The 23242-nt window shown below is 33.1% G+C and overlaps 1 protein-coding gene across 1 annotated transcript; it reads right to left on the bottom strand.

Moving 5' to 3' along the window:
- Positions 1–14077: 14077 nt before the first annotated feature.
- On the bottom strand, positions 14078–22965 carry LOC144545767 (very-long-chain aldehyde decarbonylase GL1-1-like). Its single transcript, XM_078294325.1, has 11 exons — positions 22833–22965; positions 22518–22738; positions 21974–22206; positions 21076–21295; positions 20100–20221; positions 17159–17415; positions 16683–16790; positions 15653–15859; positions 15256–15366; positions 14985–15158; positions 14078–14518 (listed from the first exon to the last, which is right to left on the bottom strand). The coding sequence occupies exons 1-11, from the start codon at positions 22884–22886 to the stop codon at positions 14363–14365; spliced, it is 1863 nt and encodes a 620-aa protein (XP_078150451.1). The 5' UTR covers positions 22887–22965; the 3' UTR covers positions 14078–14362.
- Positions 22966–23242: the final 277 nt, after the last annotated feature.

The raw sequence follows: 23242 nt of genomic DNA, 5'->3' as shown, positions 1-23242 counted from the left end.
TTAAAACGTTATAACGTTTTAGGATTGTCAGAACTGCTGAAGCACAGCTATACAGAAACAACTTGAAACGTTGTAACGGTTTTACAAACCGTTGTAATGTTTTAAAGATTGTCAGAATGATAAATACAGCTGTATCAAAGCTAAAATTCAAATTATAAACGTTGTAACGTTTTAATTAAATCTGAGCTTCAAACAATTCCTGTTTTTGATCAAGATTTTACAAAGTAAAACATTATGTAACGTTTTACTAAGCTGCACAGAAAATTGAAAACCCTAAATCGTATTTTGAACTAAAACGTTGTAATGTTTTAACAAACGTCTGTAACGTTTTAAGTTAAATTGCTCTTTCTGGAGCTGTCTCTATAAATAGAGTTGTGGGGTCTCTTCCTCACTTTAACCTAGCCGTCCCTAATTGCAAAAGAGGCGATTTTCTGTGAGCTTGGTTCCACCATTGTTGATTGAGCTTAAAACATCAATATCTCTCAAACAACCTCAAACCTACTTCACTAATCTCAAGTTAGATTAGGTTAGAGTGATATATTGAGTGTTTCTCTTATTCATCTAGACTTTGAGACTTCGTTCTCACCTCGAGTAGCTCGTGTGACTTCCCTTGGTTGTAAGGGCTCGCCGGTTCACAAGTTGTAAACCTTTCTTATTGGGTAATAGAAAGGCGCACCTAGAAAGAGGTTGCGACGCCCCGGAGACGTAGGCTTTTGTTTTGCCGAACTCTGTTATCATCCCGCGTGTCAATTTTCTTTAAACTCATCTATTTACTTTCAATTGCAATTTAATTTTAGTTTTTGTTCAATTAGAGGTGCACTTAGTATAACACTTTGTACCAAAATCTATGCCTAAAATTATCGAATCGTGTTTATTTCATTGAATATCTATAGAATGTGGTACTGCTACGTTTTTATTCTTATTTTGCAGAAAACAGGCAAAATCAGGGAAGATTGTGGAATCTGAAGTTCTTCATGCGGGCTGCATCACACCCTGACGCGACCACTGATGCGACTGTATACGATGCTGAAATTTCAGGACCTGAACTTAAAACAGTCATAACTTTTGACTCGTAACTCCGTTTTGAGTGTATGACCACTTTTCGGAAAGCTTGCGAGAAGATCTACAATATAAATAAAAGATATAGGCACGCGTGCCGCGTCACATTCCACGCGGGCCGCATCACATTCCACGCGGGCCGCATCAAGCATTTCCGAAAACAGATCCATAATTTGGAAATAAGGCTAATTGAAGGAAGGTCGGCCAGAAAAGCTTATAAGCGGGATTCCTTGCACTCGAGGGCTCATTCTGGAGCGAAGGAATATTTTCTAGGATTTGGGAAAGACAACTTGGCTTGGAGAAGAAGAGAAGAGGAGAAAAACGCGAGTTTTGCGACGATTCTTCTTCGTTCTTTGAGATTTGCCATGAACTCTCTTATCTTTACTTGTTTTATTTGCTTTTTGATCATGTCTGAGTAGTTTATTTAGTTTCTAGGGTTACGATGTAGTCGGATACTCTGTTTTATATGCATGTTGTTTGAATCTGTGTTGAATCTTTGTGTTTATTTGTTTGAGTACTATTTTAATTGCTTAGTTGAAATTATTTGCATGATTCTTGTTGTTTACTGTTAGATGTCTATAGCATCTTTTCTAGTATTTTGGCCTTGATATTTCTTTCAACTAAACTAAGTACCTGAGGTAGGATTTCTACCCGTGAGGTGAGACCAAATAGTAACTGAGAGGTGAACTTTTTCATTATTCGAGAGATGGTGGATGCCTTTAGTAAACCTGACAAATAACTTAGCTAGGTTGAATACCAATAAACGAGAGTTTAGGGTTGGAAATCTAAGAAGATGAAATTGCATTTCCGTTACCAAGTTTATTAAGCCAACAAATGAGAGTTGAGGTTTAGGAACATTAGGTACGGTCAGTAGAACCTTACACAAAGAAACAAAGCAGAAACAGATGCATGCTGTAGAAACTCGAGGCCCATGCGCCCCGCGTATGGTGTTGAGAGGCAGAGTTGAAGATGAAATCTGAAACCCTAGAAATGCCTTTTTATATCTGATTTAAAACCAAACTTTACTTTCTGTCATTTAATTCTCACAATTGAACTTAGGAAATTAAACAAACCAAATCAACCTTTTCAAACTTATAGTACCTAATTAATTTAAGTAGAGTCCAGTTTATATTTGAACCGTCCTGTGGATCGATACCTGAATATATTGCTCGATAGGGTTGTACACTTGCAATCCGAATTGAAAGGTGTAACCAAGGTTAAAAGGTACAACTTGTTGTACTGAAACTTTGTGCATACGCTTTTCTGTGAACAATATATCTAATAATATCAAAAACTATCTATTTTTTTCATTCAAAATAACCTAAGCATCATGACATAAACTATATTTTTTTTTCTATTAAAAAGAACCTAAGCGCATAGAATAAACTATCTATCTTTTTATATTTAAAACAAAATCAATCTGGACCTTGAAAAAATTAATCTTTAATATTAATTTTCAGTTGAGCCTTTATATAAAACCCTATGTAGTATAGCATGCGCTATAGCGCATAACGTGTAGCGCAGATAGCAGACTGCTATTACTACTATAGCGGTCGTAACTGAAATAACTCACTTTTATTCCATAACTTAGAATTCAAGATCCGAAGACGCTATATCGCACTGTATTTAAAACACTATATTAAATACACAAATTGAATGCATAACTTGCTAAAATAAAAAAAAAACCATAAAAAAATGCTGAAAGAAACCTTGATGCACCAAATCACAATATAGTTTTTTTTTTATGGAAACACAATGAGTTCTTGATGCTCTTATGATGATTTTGGGACCCACCAGGTCCTGAATAAAAGGACAAAAACAGCTTTTTGAAATTGTGACACCTCACATTAAAATTTAAAAGGACCAATACCAAAATATGTGCCTTATATCAAGTTATTTTTTGAGTTATGATATCCATAGTTAAGTTACAAATGCTTATGAATTTATTTCTGGCAACCACCAACAATTAATAAATATATGATAGCTGATTTATGTACGGGTGGCAATGGGTCATCTATGGTCTGTGTTTTCTCAATTTGAATTTAAATTATTATCATATCTTAAATATTTAAAATGTTAGTTTTACATCATTTTCAAATTTCAGTTTGTTTCATAATTGGGTTGGTTAGGTTTTAATTATTTTTATTATACAAGTTTGGTTTGCTTTCGGCTCTCGGATTACTTGAGAATGAGCTGATCGAGTTGAGTCATAGTCGAATAAAAATCGTGTTGCTCTAGTCTAGTGGTTTAATACTCGGGCAGGGCCGGACGGACCGGGCATACCCGGGCACGGGCAAGTCTCGGGCACGGGTATCTCGGGTAGACGGGTATCACGGGCCGGGCATCCTCGGGTTTTTTCCCCACAAACCGTGCCCTGCCCGTCCTATACCCTTGCCCGCAGTACCCGCAGGGGGCAGGGCGGTCCGGGTAGGGGCCGGTCCGGTCCGGTTTTTTTTTCTGTTTTTTTTTTATTTTTTTTATTTTTTTTTACAGTGTCGTACGAATATTAATACGTGTTTATAATTCGACTTTTAAAATCTGAATAGACATAATAGTTCAATATCAAATAGTGTAAATATATATACATAAAATTATCAAGTCACATCTTTATAATTTCTAAATAAATAAAATTTGTAACTTATATATAAAAATTATTCGTGCGGAAATTTGTATATTTATTCGGCTAAGTAGAAATGTATTTATTTATTTCTTTACACGAGTCATTTTATTTTATTTTTAAATTCTCATTCTAATTATATAGTTTCATAATTTATTTATATCTCGAAATTTTTAGTTTACATTTTAAATTGTTAATATATTTTGAAAACGTTCATTTTAAATTAATAATATATTTTGAAAACGTTCATTTATTTTCAATAGGTTAAAAAATAAAAGTTACCATCCTCCTTTATTCCGGGCTTGGGACCGGCTATGTAAAACAACATAGGCGGAGTTCTAACTTTTTTTTTGTTAGTAATTTTTCTTTAAAATGAATAATTTAAAAACTAATTAAAATGTTTAGAAATTTATAATTTAAGAAATAACCATAAATATTAAAAGAGGTTAGAAATTTATACCGACACTACCTATCTAGAAGTTCGCATTCCTATACCATTCTTCGCTCTCTTCTGCACCGTCTGAATCCGAATTAGCCTCGTGACGCGCCTCGGTATCACTTTCTTCAATGTCGACTTCGGATGATGATGCTTGTTGATGTGTATGTTGCTTGCGCTCTTCAGCCTGAATCCAATCTTTCAAGCACACAAGTCTCTCAAAAATATGTGGACCCAACTTACTGTGTTTATCGGAGAGGATTCTGTTCGCCGAACTAAAACAACTTTTGGAAGGGACGGTTGACACGGGCACGGCAAATACGTCGCGGGCCATCATCGCCAGCGTTGGATAGGCCCTTTCATGCCTTCTCCACCATCTCATGATGTCATGTCCATCTTCATTTTCGTTGCGCATCGCAAAATAACACATTAGCTCGTTTGCGGATGTCTGCGGTTGGCTCTCCGACTGAAAATCTGCTAACAATCCACCACTGCTAGTGCTCCTGGGAGTAGAACTATTAAAAAATAAAAAAAAATTAGTGGACAAATAATGTATATATTATAAATAATAAATATTAAAAATACATGTATATTTATATTCATACCTAGGGCCGGCACGGGACGAAGACGGGCGGTTTTGGTTGCTACTCATTCTTGAGTTGTATATATTAAACATCTCATCGAAATTTGAATTCACGTATGCCTCCACCCCGGTTGAGTCTAAATGTAGATTCTTTTTGTACCTTTGAACTGCTAAAATCATGATATGCTTCTTGTATGTCGGGTTGAGACAGTTTGCGATATTGGCCAGGAGGGGTACATCTTCCCAATATTTGAGAAATTTTTATGATCGGCGTGAGAGATTTATCGTGGATTTCAGCTTGTTCCAATCTAATATACACCTTGGAGATCTCATAGAGATGTTTGAGCAACTAAAATGACGTCGGTGAGTACGAGCAGGATAGTTCGACGGTTGTTGTAAAAAAGATTTCTAGGAAATTGCCAAGCCTTTGTAGTTGCTCCCATTCTTCGTTGGTGAGTTCCAATTGCATTCCCTCGGGGGTGGAGCTTCTCAAAAACTCACCTATGACAGCTTGGTAAGGAATTCACCTATGACAGCTTCTCAAAAACTCAAAAACTTCACATATTCACAAAAATAAATCTAACATCTTTTTTTAACCTATTAAAAATAAATCCGAATTTCAAAAATAAAATCTAACATCTAACAAATCTAATTACTTCACATCTAACAAATCTAACATAAATTAAATAAATGTAACATATTCAATAAATCTAACAAATCTAATTACTTAACAAATTTAACAAATTTAACATAAAATAAATCTAACAAATCTAATTATTTAACATTCAATAAATCTAGCATAAACTAAATTTACTCTACAAAAATAAATTAATCTAACATGAAATAAATGTAACCTTTAAATCTCGCGAAAAAATCTCGCGGGAGGTGCCGAACTTCGTAATTTCGATACCTTCGTAATTCCGTTTGCGTATTTGTTGAAGGAATTAAATTTAGAACTATATATTTTTTTAAACAATAAATTTAAAATTTGAGAATAATAAATTTTGAGATTGAGAGAATGAGAGAATATAGATATTGAGAATTTGAGAATGGATATGGAGATGTGAAAATGAAGGGAGGAAGAGGGGTGTATTTAAAGAGATTTGATTGAATGGAGGGATAAAATTTAAATTTTAAAAGAAACAGAAAAAAAAAATTGGTCAAATCCGGTCGGGCATGGGTGGGTCCGGCCGGTCGGGTCCGATTTGACCGGTCCGGATTGGACTTGAACCGGTGGGAAAATGGGTTTTGAATTTCAAAATTCAAACGGGTCAGGTATAAGGGTAGGGTATAAGGGTAGGGTATACGGGTAGGGTACACGGGTATACAGGCGCGGGCACGGGCACGGGTACGGGTAAACCGGGTTCCCGGTCCGGTCCGGGCGGGCACGGGTTCAAGGCGGTCCGGGTATACTCGGGTTTTTGCTCCAAAACCGGCGTCCGGCCCGTTTTATACCCGTACTCGCCATACCCGTTTACCCGTCTATACCCGGGCACGGGTACGGGTACCTCGGGCAACGGGCACGGGCGGGTAGAGTAAGGGCTATCTGGGTCGGGTATAATTAAACCACTACTCTAGTCAAATCATTTTAGGTCATGATCGTCTTGAATTGATTAGATAGGTTTGATTTCGAGTTGTCTGAAATTTTGAGTCATTCGGATACCGATCACACCGAATTAATCTTAGTTTGTGTCATTTCTACGTTTAAAACAAAATTCTGATTAGATTGTGTTCGAGTGTAAGACGAATTGGACGGAATGTTCTAATCAGATCAGATTTCGTATTCAAAAAATTAAATATATCAAATGTATAATAGCACACTTTAATAATAATAGAATGTCAAATTACCAAATAAAAAGGTCTAAGAGCTTAAAAACAAAGGATGTTCGTACATGTTTTTAATTATATGATTGTTATTTGTAGGCTTGTAGCAACTTTTCTGTATTCCTCTTTTTTTTTGTGGACAATTACTCTCCACAGAGTTTATATACATATTTCTAATTTCTTGTGTGTACCAATTAATTTGAGACAGATTGACATCTGCTTTAAAAAATTCATTTGTTTCACATGCAAATATAGCAGCTATTGAATTTGACGGTTGTCATGAGATTTTTGGTTTAAAATACAAATATCTAGCCATAAATGAATGAATCAATCTTACCTTTTTTTTTTGCTCTATTTGCCTCCATCTTTACAGTTATTCTGTTATTTTGTATATATATATATATATAGAGTACGGCTAACGCGCTTCCTCTAGCATATGGGCCGAAATGCTTCCGGTGAAAAGTTGAAATTTCAAAATACAAAAAGTCGATCTGAACCGTTCATCTTCTTCTCCATATTAATATCTGCTTGGAGACCAAATTTTACATTTTTCTGAAATTTTTTACTATTTATTAAGTCACTTTGAAAATTGCTGATCCAACGGTGGCTTACCAAACAGTAAAAATCAGAAACTACCGTTGGATCAGTGATTTTCAAAATTGCTTAATAAATAGTAAAAAATTTCATAAAAATGTAAAATTTGGTCTCCAAGCAGATATTAATATGGAGAAGAAGATGAACGGTTCAGATCGACTTTTTGGATTTTGAAATTTCAACTTTCTACCGGAAGCATTTCGGCCCATATGCTAGAGGAAGCGCGTTAGCCGTACTCTATATATATATATATGTTTTTTTTTGTTTAAAGCCGGTAGGCAATTGTATTGAGAAAAAAGATACAAAGTAGTTGTTACGTAAGATTAAACACAACGAGTGTCTCTGAAAACATACAGCTAAGAAAACTGAAAATGCATAGCGGTATCTGTAACCTGTGGACAAAATTTGATCATCCTTGCTTGATTGGAGTGATAGGAGTCTAGTGATGTTTTCCTATGTGCACATATCATAGCTAAAAAGGCACTATATCCAAACCGGACCGAGAACTGAATCGACCGGACCAGAACAGTCATCCATCAGCCGAGCAGGCACTGAATCAAACCAGACTGGGAAGTAAATCAACCAGCACAGGATAATCACCTCCCAGCAGGAAAAGAAAAAGAGAGACAGAAGAAGAAGCATAAAGCATCACAAAACAACACACAAACATCATACCAAAAACGGAAGATATACCTACTGTACACAGATGGGAGACCACTTGCTCTTCCGCCACTGAAGAGGAGAAGACACCCGCGACTGATTTGTTACTTCAATTCGACATCCATTAGAAGGAAGACAAAAATAATAGAGGAGGCCATGATGTTTTCGTTGGCAGATCGCCTCACAACGCTTTCTGTATCCCACCGCTGAAGGCGCCGCTTATTATTCGCAGATAACAACGATCAAGTATGTATTAGTGTTGTAAAAAACGTCCGTTTAGGTCGATTAATCGGCCGATTAGTCGTTGACGGTGGTCAAACCGTCATGAATTTTTTCGATTAATTGACCGATTATTCCTAATTATAACTTATTATTCCCGATTAATCGCTTGGCGGTATCCTATCCGTCCGACGACCGTATACTGGTATGTATAATCTCGTTATTTTGTATTTTGGTTCGATTATTGTCAATGTATTAGAAAGCCTGGTTGAAGCAGCTAAATGGGCTTATAGGTGATTTTGGGCTTTTCTCTACAAGAGAATCCAATTGATTATATGTAATGTCAGTAATGTACCAACCTTCACGAATAAAGCTCACTTTGCGTACGGTAAGTAAAATTTAATACGGCAGAGTTATAAAGTGCAAAAAACAAAATTTAATATGGCAGAGTTATAAAGAGCAAAAAAACAAACTAATTTCTATTTATAGGAAAGACTTAGCTTCCTTTTGTGTATCTTTTTCTTCGCTCCTGCATCTAGATTCTAGCACGCTCACATTATGGGAAAGAAATCTGCTGTGAATTAAAAGAATTGTAGGACCCTGTTTTTTTTAAATCCAACCATTAATTTTTTTAAAATGCACGAATCTCAAAAGTAGTTGATTTTTATGCACGGATCTTAGAATAGATGAACAGTTGGACTTGGAATCACAACAGATTTATTTCTCACATTATGGGGTTCAAATGAATCAAACAAAATCAAACTTATTCTAGTTTTAGTTTGAATAAGATTCGAACTGAACTGGTTTAATTTGTTTCAGAACGAATTTTAATCGAATGAGTTAATTGTGAATTTTTTTTCCAAATCGGAATCAATCAAATCAGGAAATAATCAGGAATAATCGGCCATAATCGAAAATAATTGGCTAATTAGTCGGAAAAATTTATAACAGTTTAGTTATCGCCAACGATTAATTGGCCGATTAATTAGCCTAAACGAACGTTTTTCACAACACTGATTCATAATAGCATGATGCTATTTAGAGTTTCAAAACATTAAAAATAGCAGGTGTCAACTTTGGGTCCAGAAACCGTCCGATTCGAATCCGTCGCTCGAGATTGCTTCGCGATTCAAATTCATCTCTCGGGATGTGTGCGCATCACTTTGGATAGATTATCTCGAATTTGAATCGGACGGTCCCAATTTAAAACCCAAAGTTTGGGTTACTTCACTGGATCTGAACTCGTCAACTTTCGCACCTCACTGTTATCTGATCGTGTTAAGATTCGTGCATTGCACAGATCACACGGTTGAGATTTCATTGACTTTCCCTCTCAATTTTGCTGTAATATCCTTACAGAATTGAAAGATATATCACTCAAGGTATTGGAAGAAATAGAAATCGAACAAGAAAAATTGAGACGAGAGAAAAGAGAAAAGGAAAATTTTCATTAATCGTACAAAGAATTGATTACATATTTACATGAGCTGATGAGCAGCTAAATAGCTTCTTTTAAAATATAAAAATTACATTCCCCTAAATATTGTCCCCCAGTTTTACCATAAATATTGCCATAAATATTCCTTTAATCAAAGTACTTTCAGTAGCCAATCGTGCCAAAAAATGTTTAGTTAACACCTCAAATGTTTAAAATTAAACAACCGCCACTCAAAACTCTAAATTTAAGTTTATACCAACCATGCACATCCAGTCTGCGTACCAAAATTTTTTTTGGTGCGCGAACTGGTTATGCGTACTAAATTGATTTTTGTTTTTATTTTTTATTATTTTTTGGTTTTATTTTTTGGTGCACATTCTTTGTTTTTATTTTTTTTTATTATTTTTTTAATTATGTTCTAAATTGTTTGAAACTTTTGGCCTAAATTTTTTTTCGGTTCTATTCTATTTCGTTCTGTGGTATTTATAATTATATGTACACATAAAATTTGACGGTGAAATTGAAGAAAATAAAACATATATACTTAACAAATAAAATTTTGAACTAAATTTCAACTAAAAATTACTACAACAAATTATACGCACAATCTGAGCAATGTTTTATACTAAATTTGTGCGCAAATTGCTACAAATTATACGCAGAACAAAAAAAAATTAGTCCAAAAATTTCAAACAATTTAGAATAGAAGTGTATATATATATATATATAGGGTCCGGCTAATTTGCTGCCGGCAGCATTTTAGCCGGAGGTGCTGCCACTGTTTTTTCTATTTTTTGATATTCAAATGACAAATCTAAACCATTAGATGTTTAATCTATATTATAATCTACTTGGAGACCAAATTTTACATATTTTGGAATTTTTTTACTATTTATTAAGTTGGTTTGAAAACCGCTGATTTCAGTAAATTTCTGCAGCATTGAAATCAGCAGTTTTCAAACCAGCTTAATAAATAGTAAAAAAATTCCCAAAAATATAAAATTTGGTCTCCAAGTAGATTATAATATAGATTAAACATCTAACGGTTTAGATTTGTCATTTGAACATCAAAAAATAGAAAAAACAGTGGCAGCACCTCTGGCTAAAATGCTGCCGGCAGCAAATTAGCCGGACCCTATATATATATATATATATATATATAGAGAGAGAGAGAGAGAGAGAGAGAGTAAAGCTACCATACATTGCAATGCATAGGCCTTTTTGTGCGTTGGACTATAAATCACAGGATTCAAAGTCCAAATGACCGATCCAAACCGTTCATCTTGTTCTGCATATTAATATGCGGTTGGAGACCAAATTTTACATTTTTCGGAAATTTTTTACTATTTATTAAGTCACTCTATAAAATCGCTGATCCAACAGTAACAGTAAAATCAAAAGGCACCGTTGGATCAACGATTTTCAAAGTGGCTTAATAAATTGTAAAAAAAATTCCAAAAAAAAATAAAATTTGGTCAACAAACACATATTAATATGGAGAACAAGATGAACGGTTTGGATTGGTCATTTGGACTTTGGATTCGGTGATTATAGTCCAATGCACAAAAAGGCCTATGCATTGCAATGTATGGAAGCTTTACTCTCTCTCTCTGTATATATATAGGGTCCGGCTAATTTGCTGCCGGCAGCATTTTAGCCAGAGGTGCTGCCACTGTTTTTTCTATTTTTTGATGTTCAAATGACAAATCTACACCGTTAGATGTTTAATCTATATTATAATCTACTTGGAGACCAAATTTTACATTTTTTGGAATTTTTTTACTATTTATTAAGCTGGATTGAAAACCGCTGATTTCAATGCTGCAGAAATTTACTGAAATCAGCTGTTTTCAAACCAGCTTAATAAATAGTAAAAAAATTCCAAAAAATGTAAAATTTGGTCTCCAAGTAGATTATAATATAGATTAAACATCTAACGGTTTAGATTTTTTATTTGAACATCAAAAAATAGAAAAAACAGTGGTAGCACCTCTGGCTAAAATGCTGCCGGCAACAAATTAGCCGGACCCTAAATATATATATATATATATCGAGAGAGAGAGAGTAAATCTACCATACATTGCAATGCATAGGCCTTTTTGTGCATTGGACTATAATCACCGAATTCAAAGTCCAAATGACCAATCAAAACCGTTCATCTTGTTCTCCATATTAATATGTGTTTGGAGACCAAATTTTATTTTTTTTTGGAATTTTTTTTACAATTTATTAAGCCACTTTGAAAATCGTTGATCCAACGGTGCCTTTTGATTTTACTGTTACTGTTGGATCAGCGATTTTATAGAGTGACTTAATAAATAGTAAAAAATTTCCGAAAAATGTAAAATTTGGTCTCCAACCGCATATTAATATGCAGAACAAGATGAACGGTTTGGATCGGTCATTTGGACTTTGAATCCTGTGATTTATAGTCCAACGCACAAAAATTTCGGTGAATTGTTGAGCCGTTGCACAAAAATTTCGGTTTGGATCGATCATTTCGATTTTATTGAGCCGTTGCACAGAGGCCCTCTATGCTACACGTAGCATGCTAGCAGGTTCATATATATATATATTTGGTGTGCATACTGAGGATGTGCACCAAATAATAATAAATCCAAAAAAAAAAAAAAAAAATTAATTTGGTGTGCATACTCAGTCTGTGTATGAAATTTTGGTGTGCGAACTAGGTATGCATGGGTGGTAAAAACTCAAATTTAAGAGATTGAGTGATGTTTGTTTAATCATGATTTATTAGAGTGTTAACTAAGAAAATTTCGGTGAATTGTGTTGCTAGCTTTTGCCGACTTTTTTATTTATATCCATTATTTAATATATTTTACCACAAATAATCAAGGTTTTGAACGTTTTTTAAAAATACCCAAATCGCAAGAATTTCTTGCGGTTTGGAATTTTTATTCCAAACTGCAATAAATTCTTGTGGTTTGGGATTTTTTTTTGCACTATAAAAATCCTGTTGCACTATATCTCTTTGAATTTTAAAAAAAATTATTGTGTAAAGGACATATATTGAACAATCATAGATAATTTTAATGATCTTTGAATAATAAATGAAACCGTAATTCATTAAAAAAATAAGCAAACACACACAATAAATAGTAAATGCATTTTAAAATAATTATATGGGTAATTGTTGAATAATCTCTTAGGCTTTTGAAAAACACTAATACCGGTTATGGTCAATCTGTATGGGTGCGTCATCAATATTTTGATGTCATCGATTCCCTTCTGCTGTCATTAAGCCGGGCATAAAGCATCGGTGTTTTTGCACGGAAGCATCATTTTTTTTTTAAACTTTAAACAACCCTAAATCCGTGGGCATATGAAGGAATCATAATTGCAAAAAAACGTTGTTTAGTGCTTCAAAAATTTAGTTCAAGTTTTCTATCAACCGTAGACATACAACGAACAGCGACTGGTATTAGTTTTTTCAAAAGTTTAAGAGATTATTCAAGAATTATCCATATAATTATTTTAAAATGCATTTACTATTTATTGTGTGTATTTGCTTATTTTTTTAATGGATTACGGTTTCATTTATTATTGAAAGATTATTAAAATTATCTATGATTGTTTAATATATCTCCTTTACACGATAATTATTATTATTTTCAAAATTCAAAGAGATATAGTGCAAAAAAAAAAATTAAATCCTAAACTGTAAAAATTTCTTGTGGTTTAGATATTTATAAAAAATAAAAAAAAATTCAAAATCTTGATTATTGTGATAAAATATATTAAATAATGGATATAAATAAAAATGTCGGTAGCTCCTGACAATTTTCTTAAATCAATGTTCTACAGTTTTTTTTTTTTTTTATCTAAAACAGGCTGAATCCGTACAAAACAGGCCGCTCAGAAAATCGGAGACTCTTACCGCTTTTCCCCTTCATGGTGGGTCCCGAAACGCAGAATCGACGAGAATTGCTCCGTGTGGTATACTGGCATTGATCAGTGGGGATAAGAGTATGAGATCCGCTGCTTTATTGTCATCTATTATACTGTGTGGTGCCTCTTGGTCTTTGGAGCTATTGACTCGCTCGCTGCTGGGGCAAGCTGAAGATCGCCACAGCAAATAAGAAAATGGAGATCTCCGTTTGTGCGGGACGACAACTCATGATCATTTGTACGCATCTCCAGCCTTGCACCAAGTATAGCAGTCTGCTCCGGTAATTTTCTGACTATCAAATTACAAGTTTTATATTTTATTAATTATCATTCAACAACATTAATTGTACCATGTTCAACATTTTTTTTTATTATCATCCAACAATATTGTTCTGTGTTGTTCATAAATGTTCAACTTTTTCCCCAAAATGAAATTGTTTGTTAAATGTATAATTCTGATCTTAATTACATGAAGGTGCCCTTTAATAATTATTTATAATGTCATATTTATTAGTGAACATATACTCTGTATTGATATAGAATATGATTAATTAATAATTCTCTTTTGTTGCTCCCAAATTAAATTTTTAAATTTGAATAATCAATGCAATGAAGAATGTTATCATGATGTACCAATAAAGGAATTGTAACTTATATTCCATTTCTTATTCTTTTCTTTTTCTTGTACAAATGTACGCTCATAAATTTCACAATAATAGCATGAAAGAAACATCATAATTAATACAGAAAATTATTTTCTATTTTTTTTTTATTAAGAGAGCACACAAAAACCGTATATTATTTACCTCCTATTCAATCATCCAATCCAACTAATTAATTAACCCCCCCTGTCGACAAGTAACCAAAAAACAAAAAAAAAATGCAAAAAAAGACACAAAATAGATGTCGCCTGGTGCTCCAGCTTCAATTGATCAGCCAACAAGCTAACACATAACAAAGTATTTGTACTGTATACTGTATACATACAGTACAATCATATAATTATACATATATGATCATCTACTAAACTGGTCTGAGTCCATGTTTCATGGCAGCTTTCCAGACAATATCAATTCGATCGACGTCGATTGCACCGACCTCATGGTGTGTATAACCTTCCAAGCAATGCACCACGCCGCCTGCATGGCATGCATGGACCACTCCCCTCTCCAGCGTGTACTGTTTTTTGTTTTTATGAACAAAATTTATAACTGATATCTCAACAGTATATTATAGTTGGCATGCCATTATTGTCAGCATGTCACAGACATAGCATGTGCTTCTTGGAAATGTGTTCTATGGTTGCCCAAAATGGAAAGGTTTCATTGATTGATGACACAAGTCTGGTACCATATGACTTTCATGAGAAATATATATATCATTCCATATATATATATATTTTTCTGAGTATGACTGTTAGGTAAAATAAAGATGTACAGTATAGTAGCTATATGACAAGAACAGGAACTATTCTGAGATTAATCATGTGTATGATAATATATGAAAATCCCAATTTAATCTCAGTAAAACAATTGTTTGTAGGTATATGTGATAATTTCCTGTAGTATCTTAAAAACATGAACCTTGATTGCATAATTGCATCCAACTTAATAAAATTGATTAACATATGGGATTAAAACAGTACCTCACAAGTCCCCAATCCTTGGACATAATCAGGTAATCTCATGGCAGCCAATTTCCCGTAAGTGCAGTCACGTCGAAAGCTGATGATCGGTGGTACAACAAACTGATGGAAGTGTGTGCCAGACGGGGCCCACATCTGCTCAAGCGGCGACAACCATTTTCCAACAATCCATGCCTGGTATATATTTTTGTTATTTGTAATTTTGATAAAATAAAATAAAATCATGTGTATATATACTATATACTAATGAATGCTTGAATAAGTAAAATACCTTGCAATTTTGAGCAGACTGGTACTTGGTGACTTGTACCAGATATTGCCGATACTCTTCTGGGGCTTCCTTCTGGATTTTGATAAATCTTTCAGTAGAGAGTGTCAGCATCTGCAATTAAAATAATTTGCTTCACATTAGTACAATACTTATTGAGGCCTGAATTTGAAATTATATAAGAAGAATTAAATAAAGAACTACAAATTATTAAAAAAAACAGAGCTTGCAAATGAATTACTATTTTGTATCAAGCTCACAAAAATTGTGCTGAACAAACATAAAATTTAAATCAACTCAGTATCGGTCTAACCCAATTTCTGATAATTTCTGGACCCTCCTTTGTCTGATTGAAACGCAACAGCGTGCATAAATAATATTAGAATTACAAATAGCTTACCATGACTCGAACTCTTTTCTTGCAGAGATAGAGAGCAATGGCACGGCCAAGTTTTGAGGTGGCACCCGTCATAAACACCTCGGTTGTGCTTTCTGGTATTTCATGGAGAATTACTGCTGCTGTGAGAGTGTTGCCATGAACGACACGTACTTTCAAATCAGGGTGCTTGTTCACAAACAATGTACCGCCTCCATTTAACACTTCATTCTGCATAAATCAATTAGAATTTTTATTCCTTTTCATTCTTTTTTTTTTAACCTTCACTGTCAATATCCTTCTTGCCGTATTTGTTTTCTTTTTTCTTTGCACAATAATTGACTACTAAAACAAACAACACACAAAGTACTACTACTAAACAACCTCACAACTCATATCACAAATACCTTTTAAGTGATTAATTTCCATATGGTATACCATAAGTAGCTTTCAAACCCCTTAGTTAGGAAAGTCTAAAAGGCAATGTTATGTTTATTTGCATTTCCCAAAGAATACCTTAGGTTCTTTAATTGAAATTTCATTATCAAGGGAGTAGGAAAGGCACTAAACTACTTGATAATAAACAAGGAAATATTAAATTATCAACAACAAAAAGAAACTTAGTATTGGTGAAAAGTTGCTATACATTACAGCTAGGTTTCTTTCCTCTTGTTTTGTTGTGTGCATGTCATGATGGCTACAATACCTTTGACACCTTGTTGTGGTAATTAATTAATTAATAGGTTGATTGCATTATGAACTATACCTTAATAAGTAATAGTTCACATCAAGACCTTAAAAAATGAAAAAAAAATGGAAAATAATAGAAAATGCATGAATGTAAAAAGTATAAATTAATTAATGGGTCCCCATAGATGCAATTGAATGATCAGTAAAGGGGTTAATGTCATTTTCATGTGGCACATGACTACATGAGTTGTGTGATATCTATCTATCTCCTAAAAGGAGGGATGGGATAAGAAATTAATGGAAGTAGTAGGAGACCAAGGAGATAGGGAAACTAGCTAGAGAAGGAAATTGAAGAAACACCAACCTTATTTAATGCAGCTAGGCTAAGCACCTTCACACCCATTTTATTTGCTCTCAGTATTGCCAATTCTATTTGATTATTGATTCCATCCTTGGCAAATGGCAGGAAGTACTACAAAAGAGAAAGTAAAACACAGTGAATAAAATTTCTTGTTTTACCAACCCTAATATTGAAAAATTGATGGAGGCATTTAGTGCAAATAATATACTCAAAATAAAAGCCATGATTGCTAATAGTTAGGACTCAATCATTAATTTGATAAAGTTTTTATCATTCTACTTGTATGCAAATTAAGTGCAACAGTACAAGATCTTTACAATTAAATGCAGCAAATTGACATAAAAGTTGAACTTGAACATCAATTCCTTGTGTACAAAATTTACAAACAATTGTGCACATACACCTCATGACAAATGAAAATTCAAATAGATACACAGATAATATAAAAATAAAAAGAAAGAAAATTGATTTGAGCGAACCTGAAAGCCGTAACGCGGCACTGCCCATATCTGGTGCAGCTTATCCCGGATAGTGTACGATGAGATTAGGAATGTCTTCGACAATGCCCACATCATCAACATTATAACGAATGCACCGGGCCACATCAGGATTGTGAATGGTCTGAATTTTTGTGGGAGAGACGCAGTCCACCTCAGAACGAATTGCACGTGCAGGGAATGCGTTATGTCAACGACATGAGCTAAAAAGACGAAATCGGGCACCTGATCATTCTTTCCTGCATTTGATTAATAACATAAGAGTTTGAGAATGTCATTGATTTTTTTTTTTTTGCAATATTTATCATTTCTTTTAGGATTATATATATAATATGCTGTTGGTATGATAAGGTCTGAAGCAAACTCTGGCTTTTGGTATCAGGCCTTTCTGGAGCAATGCTTTTAATGTTGTGTGGTGAATGATTGTAGCATTAATTTTGGTAACCCTAATAAATTAATGACAACCGTTGGGTACTTGGGTCTAGTATATAGTCTAGCTAGTCCCTTTCATTTGTGTACTTGTATTAAGTACTATCTATCTAAAGATTGTCCCTAATTGACAAGAGAAAAATCCCAAATTATTGATTACTTGTCATGAAAAACAAAGTTAATATATTTGAGAAAATTGATTACTGAAGAGGAAAACAAAAGTTTTTACCAACAGTTAATCTATAGTGTTGTTAATTACCCCTACTTACAGTATCGCCTAGATCAGGATCGCACCCAAGTCCGATCCTGTTTGTACATTTTCCACTAGTACTATTAGTTTTTTATTTTATTTTGCTATTTATTATGAAAGGCATGGTTATAGGCTTACAGCTAATAACATCCATATAATAGAAATATAATATCAATATTCTAAAATTAAAATAATGTACATAAATAAAAAATAATAATAATATCACTATTCTATTGATATTGACCGTGCCACTAAAGAAGAAGAAACAATAATAATAATATCACTATTGCTACTGCATTTAGTCTTCTTTGTGTTGCTACTCCGACTTCCAAATCATAACAAGACTAGTGAAAGATCAGTAGAATTTAGTCAGCTTTTATAATTTCAATAATTTCGTTATCTTTAGGTAGCTTTAATTTTCCTCTAAAAGGATTATTCCTGTATAAGTAGCTAGTAGTCGTATTTTATTTTCAGAACTAATCTTTAATTTTAGTACCAGTATGTAAGAATTTCTTATTAATCAATGCATGCCTACGGGTTTTTAATCAAAAAAAAAAAAAAAAACTGCATTTTGGCCCCAATGGGAATTATGATATCAAACCCCACTCATATCATATCCCTGTAGTTATAGATTTTGTGCTCATGTTATATATATATTATTTTGTCTCAGTATATTATACAAAACACCTAAAATCTGACGAGTTCAGTACTAAAAGGATATATAGCAACTACATGACAAAATTAAAATACAAGGATCCTTTACAATTTTGTATTTTTTTTAAGTTCGCCAATAACATGTCGTGTTAATTTTTAAATTAAATGTGACATAATAGTATAAAAATGACAAACAAGTAATAAATATTTCTATCTTGTAAAAGTTGGGGGAAAAAGTAGGTCCAACAACTGGAGCTCAGTATCATATCCAAACTAAAACTGGGGCTCAGTATACATATCCAAATTTGTTGGGTCAAATCTTTATTGCTTTTGGGATACAATTTGGGCCCCAAGACTTCTAGGCACAACCGTTTATTTATTTGGACAGATATGTATCACCAATTTTAGAATTCTTAATGCTAGCTTTAAATGAATACCATTTATATATATACAACTATCTAATTATATGATGCTGTGACAAGATTATTTAAAAATAAAACTTTTATAAAAATACCTTAATAGGCCCTAATAGAATTTGATATTTAATTAGTCAATAAATTGGGTGTCTATGTGCTTAAGTAGTTACATCCATAATTAGGTCAATAAATTAGTACTATTTGATTTGATATAGACTAGTAACCTATTAGAGAAGTCAATCAATATACTGAAACAAGTCATTAAATTAACATCAATTGCGTTGAACTTTTGTTTGTCCATGTATTTGGTTTTTGTACCATTTCACTTTCCTAGTCATTGGCATCATTTAATAAAAGCTAAAAATCAATCATGGCAAGGTAAGGCTATTTAAATTTAATTTCAATCCTTTTATTTGAAAAAAATCAAAGCTAAAAATAAACCAACTTAAGTTTAATTATTTAAACCTCATTTATTTATTGATTTATTTTTCTCTAAATTTTCATTGCTAAACTATTAACAATTATATCTTGTGAGTTTATTTGAAATGACACTTTGAGCAAACAAAAAGAAAGATTAAAAAGTTGCTACCTATATTTCTTAAATTTCATTTATTTATGTTAGATATGAACTAAGGCAAAGGTAATGGTTGAGCAATGAGCAGTCAAGTGCACGTATATATATGTCTGAGAAATGGACACCTAACCTACTTAACTATATATCATTAATAACAAAATTGCTAGTTATATTTATTAATTAAGTTAGTTGAATGTAATATTATCAGTCAATTCAAGAAGATTGATAAAAAAATTATTTTTTAGTAGTTTGCTAATTGTACAAGTTTCATTCAGAGGAGTATGGTATATATATACGGCCAAGATCATCTATCTTTATCTTGGTCTTAATTTGTAACTTTTAGACAAATGAAAGTCATATTTTTTGTTAATAAATAGTTCTTTAAGGATAAAATATTAAATAAAAATTTACAAGATCTTTCCACAACATGGTTAATGGATCCTATTTATCTTTTTCATCTTTCTATGTCATATTTTAATATTTTAATATTTTATATGTATGTCTGATTTTTTGGGGGTTTTATTTTTAATATTTTTTGAAATGATGTATTGTGAGGTTAACATGATTTGTGAAAATATAAATAATAAATGGAAATATTACCAGATATTATCTCCTTGTGCAATTCCCATGCCTTTGGATTGATTGTCCCTCCAAGCCAATCAAAAAATGGCATAAATAGGCAAAAGTTGGAGTCCTTTTCTGTATGATGAATGCTATGGTATCTACAAAACAAGTAGTGATTAATTAATTAGTTGAAGTAATTAAATACAATTAAAAAGGTATTTCCTAGTCAAATCACCAAAAAATAATGAGAATATTTGTTCTAGTGCATGTGTGTGTTCCTTTCAATAGCTTGCTTAGCAGAAATATAGGAATATTCAGAGGAATTATTATTAGGGACAAAACATGCATGCTGTCAATTTCATTTATCAATTCTTTATGTAAACATTGAGTCTTTTTGGTGGGCCCCTTGATCCGCTTGAACAAGTTTAATTATTTTCTTGTTTTATTTGATATCATACTTGTCAAATATAACAGGCAACAAGGATAGGCAATCCTGGTTCAAAATAAAATGATAAACGACAAATTGGGAAATGATGAAAAAAAAAGTTTAAAGAATTAAGCTGAAAATATTATAGTATAATTTTATTTAGGATCTAAATCTGCTGTTATTCTCGTGCATGAACAGTAACCATGCTATCTCTGTTTTTTCAAATTCAGTCGTCAAATTGTTTCGAGATACGTGCACAAAAAAGTTACTTTGAGATTTGTTCCCGAAAAAAATTGAACGGTTGGATTCGGAAAATAAAAAATAGCAGGGTTATTGTTCACGAAAAGAGAATAGTAGCGGATTTGAATCCTTTTATTTATAAGAAGGATGAAAAGTAGTAGCACAATTAATAATGACATAAATTTATTTCATCTATTTTTAAAATTTATGGCATAAATTTGAATACCAACAAAACAAAACAAAAAGTCACAATTAATAATGACATAGAAATGAAAACAGCCTCCATTAATTGCTTATAAAGAATAAATAAAAAAGGTATATTAAACAGTTGAAAGAATGACATACGTAGGAGTGTAGATAAGATATTTTAGAGCAGGGAAGGCTTGAAAGGGGCCCACTGGGAAGATCTCCACGTTGCTATTTCCCAATCCTCGGAGAAAATCAAAGATCAAACAGTGGATGAATAACAGCCCCATAGATCCATGGCCCACAAGACAGGCTCCTATCAGGGGCGCACTCATAACTCCCATCAACACTAGGTGCTCAAGTGGTGTGGCAAACCCAGCTGCGAGCAAAAATAGAACAATTAAGAAAAATAATTCCTGTCTGATTAGACATGATGAACAAGTAGGATATGTAGTATGAATACTTTTTTTTTTTTAATTTTGTGGGTTTTTTTTTTTTTTGTGTAAGGAAACATATTTATTGTTTTGGTCAAAAGATATAAAAAATTATTGTTTTTGAGGGATGCCATAATTTATATGCACCATGATAAAATTGAAGTCAAAAAAATATGTTTGGGTAATTTTGACTTAGATAAAAGCTAAGAATGATTTGAAACAGACACCTATATATATGCATCAATGAAAGCTATATTTATCAAATAAGTACTATTTTGAGCCCAATTAAATGAGGTCAGTCTTAGGTATCTTTCTTTGTCTTTTGTGGAGAAATTAATTTTCACATATGTTAATAGAAGACACTAAAAATCACTCAAAAATAGAGTTTCTTTTGAAAAAAAGGAGGTTTGATTATGGAAAAAACATGAATAAACTTAATAGAAGACACTAATAATCACTCAAAAATAGAGTTTCTTTTGGAAAAAAAAGAGGTTTGATTAAGGAAAAATGAATAAAATAATCCTTAGAACAGACTCAAAAATTTATGTTAAGCTGTCATTGCAGGAGGCTTTAAATTAGGGAGTTGCATCTTTTTTAAAAGTGATTGTTTTCAATTGCCACACCTGTGAATGGTTGAGGTATCCTTATTGAGTGATGTAGATAGTGGTAGTTAGAGAACAGAGATCCTTTGTGAAATGATTTGTGTGACCAATAGTACAAAGGCTCTGATATCACCACATGGAGCAATATTGCTATGGCTACCCCAGTTATGTCCCATGAAGGTAACTGCCTTAGAGAAGGGAATATATAAAAGGCCATAGCTCCAATCATGCATTGTAAAATCAAGAAGTTATCCCTGCAAAAAACAAGGTGACAAAGCCTTTATAACAAGTACAGTTTATATATTACATGGGGGCATTTAATTTCATCTCTTGGCATGAATATAATTGTTCATGTCTGTACACTATGCTGGTCTAATTAATACAAACATGAAAGTGCTCTTTGGATACCAACAAAATGCACATAAGTTGTACCCTCTTCCCTTGCACATTTTTGGTTTCTTGTTGAAGCAGATAAGGATAGAATGAATTTCTCTTCAATTAATTGCAATAGTTGTAATTATTGACAAAAAAATTGATCCAGCTAAAATAAATTAACAGTGCATACCAATGCCACTCCTTGTCAATTTGCGCAAAATCGACACTATGTTTGAAAATACGTCGTTCACGCGTCAGAAAGAGCATGTTACAATAAGAGACCCAAAGGGTATAGGTTATTCCTCTGAGTGCAAAGAGAAGGAGAAGATAAAAGCACCATTGATCTTGGCTGTTGCTCTCCCATCCCTTTGAAGCCACCACCTTAGCTACTAATGGTCCATAAAGTATATACTACAAGTACACATGAAGAAACAAATCAATAACAAATATTTAATGAGGTATTTCATATGTACTTTTAAAAGAAAAGGATGAGATTAGTGCATGCCTTGTAGGAGCCAAGGTTCTCCCATGGCCATGATGATAAGGGAGAGGCACCCATGAGGAAGTAGAGAGAGAGAGAGAGAGATTGAGAGAAAGAAAGAGAGAAAAAGGTGGGGGTTTGAATTGTGAACTGATTGAAGGAGGCATATATATAGATTTATTTTTTAGTTTGAAAAGAGAGAGAGAGAGAGAGAGAGAGAGAGAGTATGGAGGGAGGAAGAAAGCAAGAAAGAGATGGCAACCTCTTATTTCCCAACCAAAATGCATTAATGAGAAAACAACAGGAGTAAGAGGTGTGTTGTAGTTTCTACAGGATGCTGTGGTTTCAACTTTCAAAGTCTTTGGGCCAGAGAAATCAGAGAAGATTTTACACAAAAATAAAATTAAAATAAAATGTCATTAATGGAAATTAGT

The sequence above is a fragment of the Carex rostrata genome, chromosome 28 (assembly GCF_964058835.1).
Source record: "Carex rostrata chromosome 28, lpCarRost1.2, whole genome shotgun sequence".
NCBI classification, from domain to species: Eukaryota; Viridiplantae; Streptophyta; class Magnoliopsida; order Poales; family Cyperaceae; genus Carex; species Carex rostrata.
The sequence above is the reverse complement of the archived record's forward strand: the minus strand, read 5'-3'. Positions and strand labels throughout refer to the sequence as shown.

Bases quoted from the DNA above. Each gene is read 5' to 3' on its own strand.
- LOC144545767 (XM_078294325.1), bottom strand. From the start codon at position 22,886: ATGGGTGCCTCTCCCTTATCATCATGGCCATGGGAGAACCTTGGCTCC. The intron at 22,207-22,517 runs GTATGCACTGTT...TGTTTTTTGCAG, and splicing joins ATTGACAAGGAGTGGCATTG to GGATAACTTCTTGATTTTAC. The intron at 15,159-15,255 runs GTATTTTACTTA...AATATATACCAG, and splicing joins AGTCTGCTCAAAATTGCAAG to GCATGGATTGTTGGAAAATG.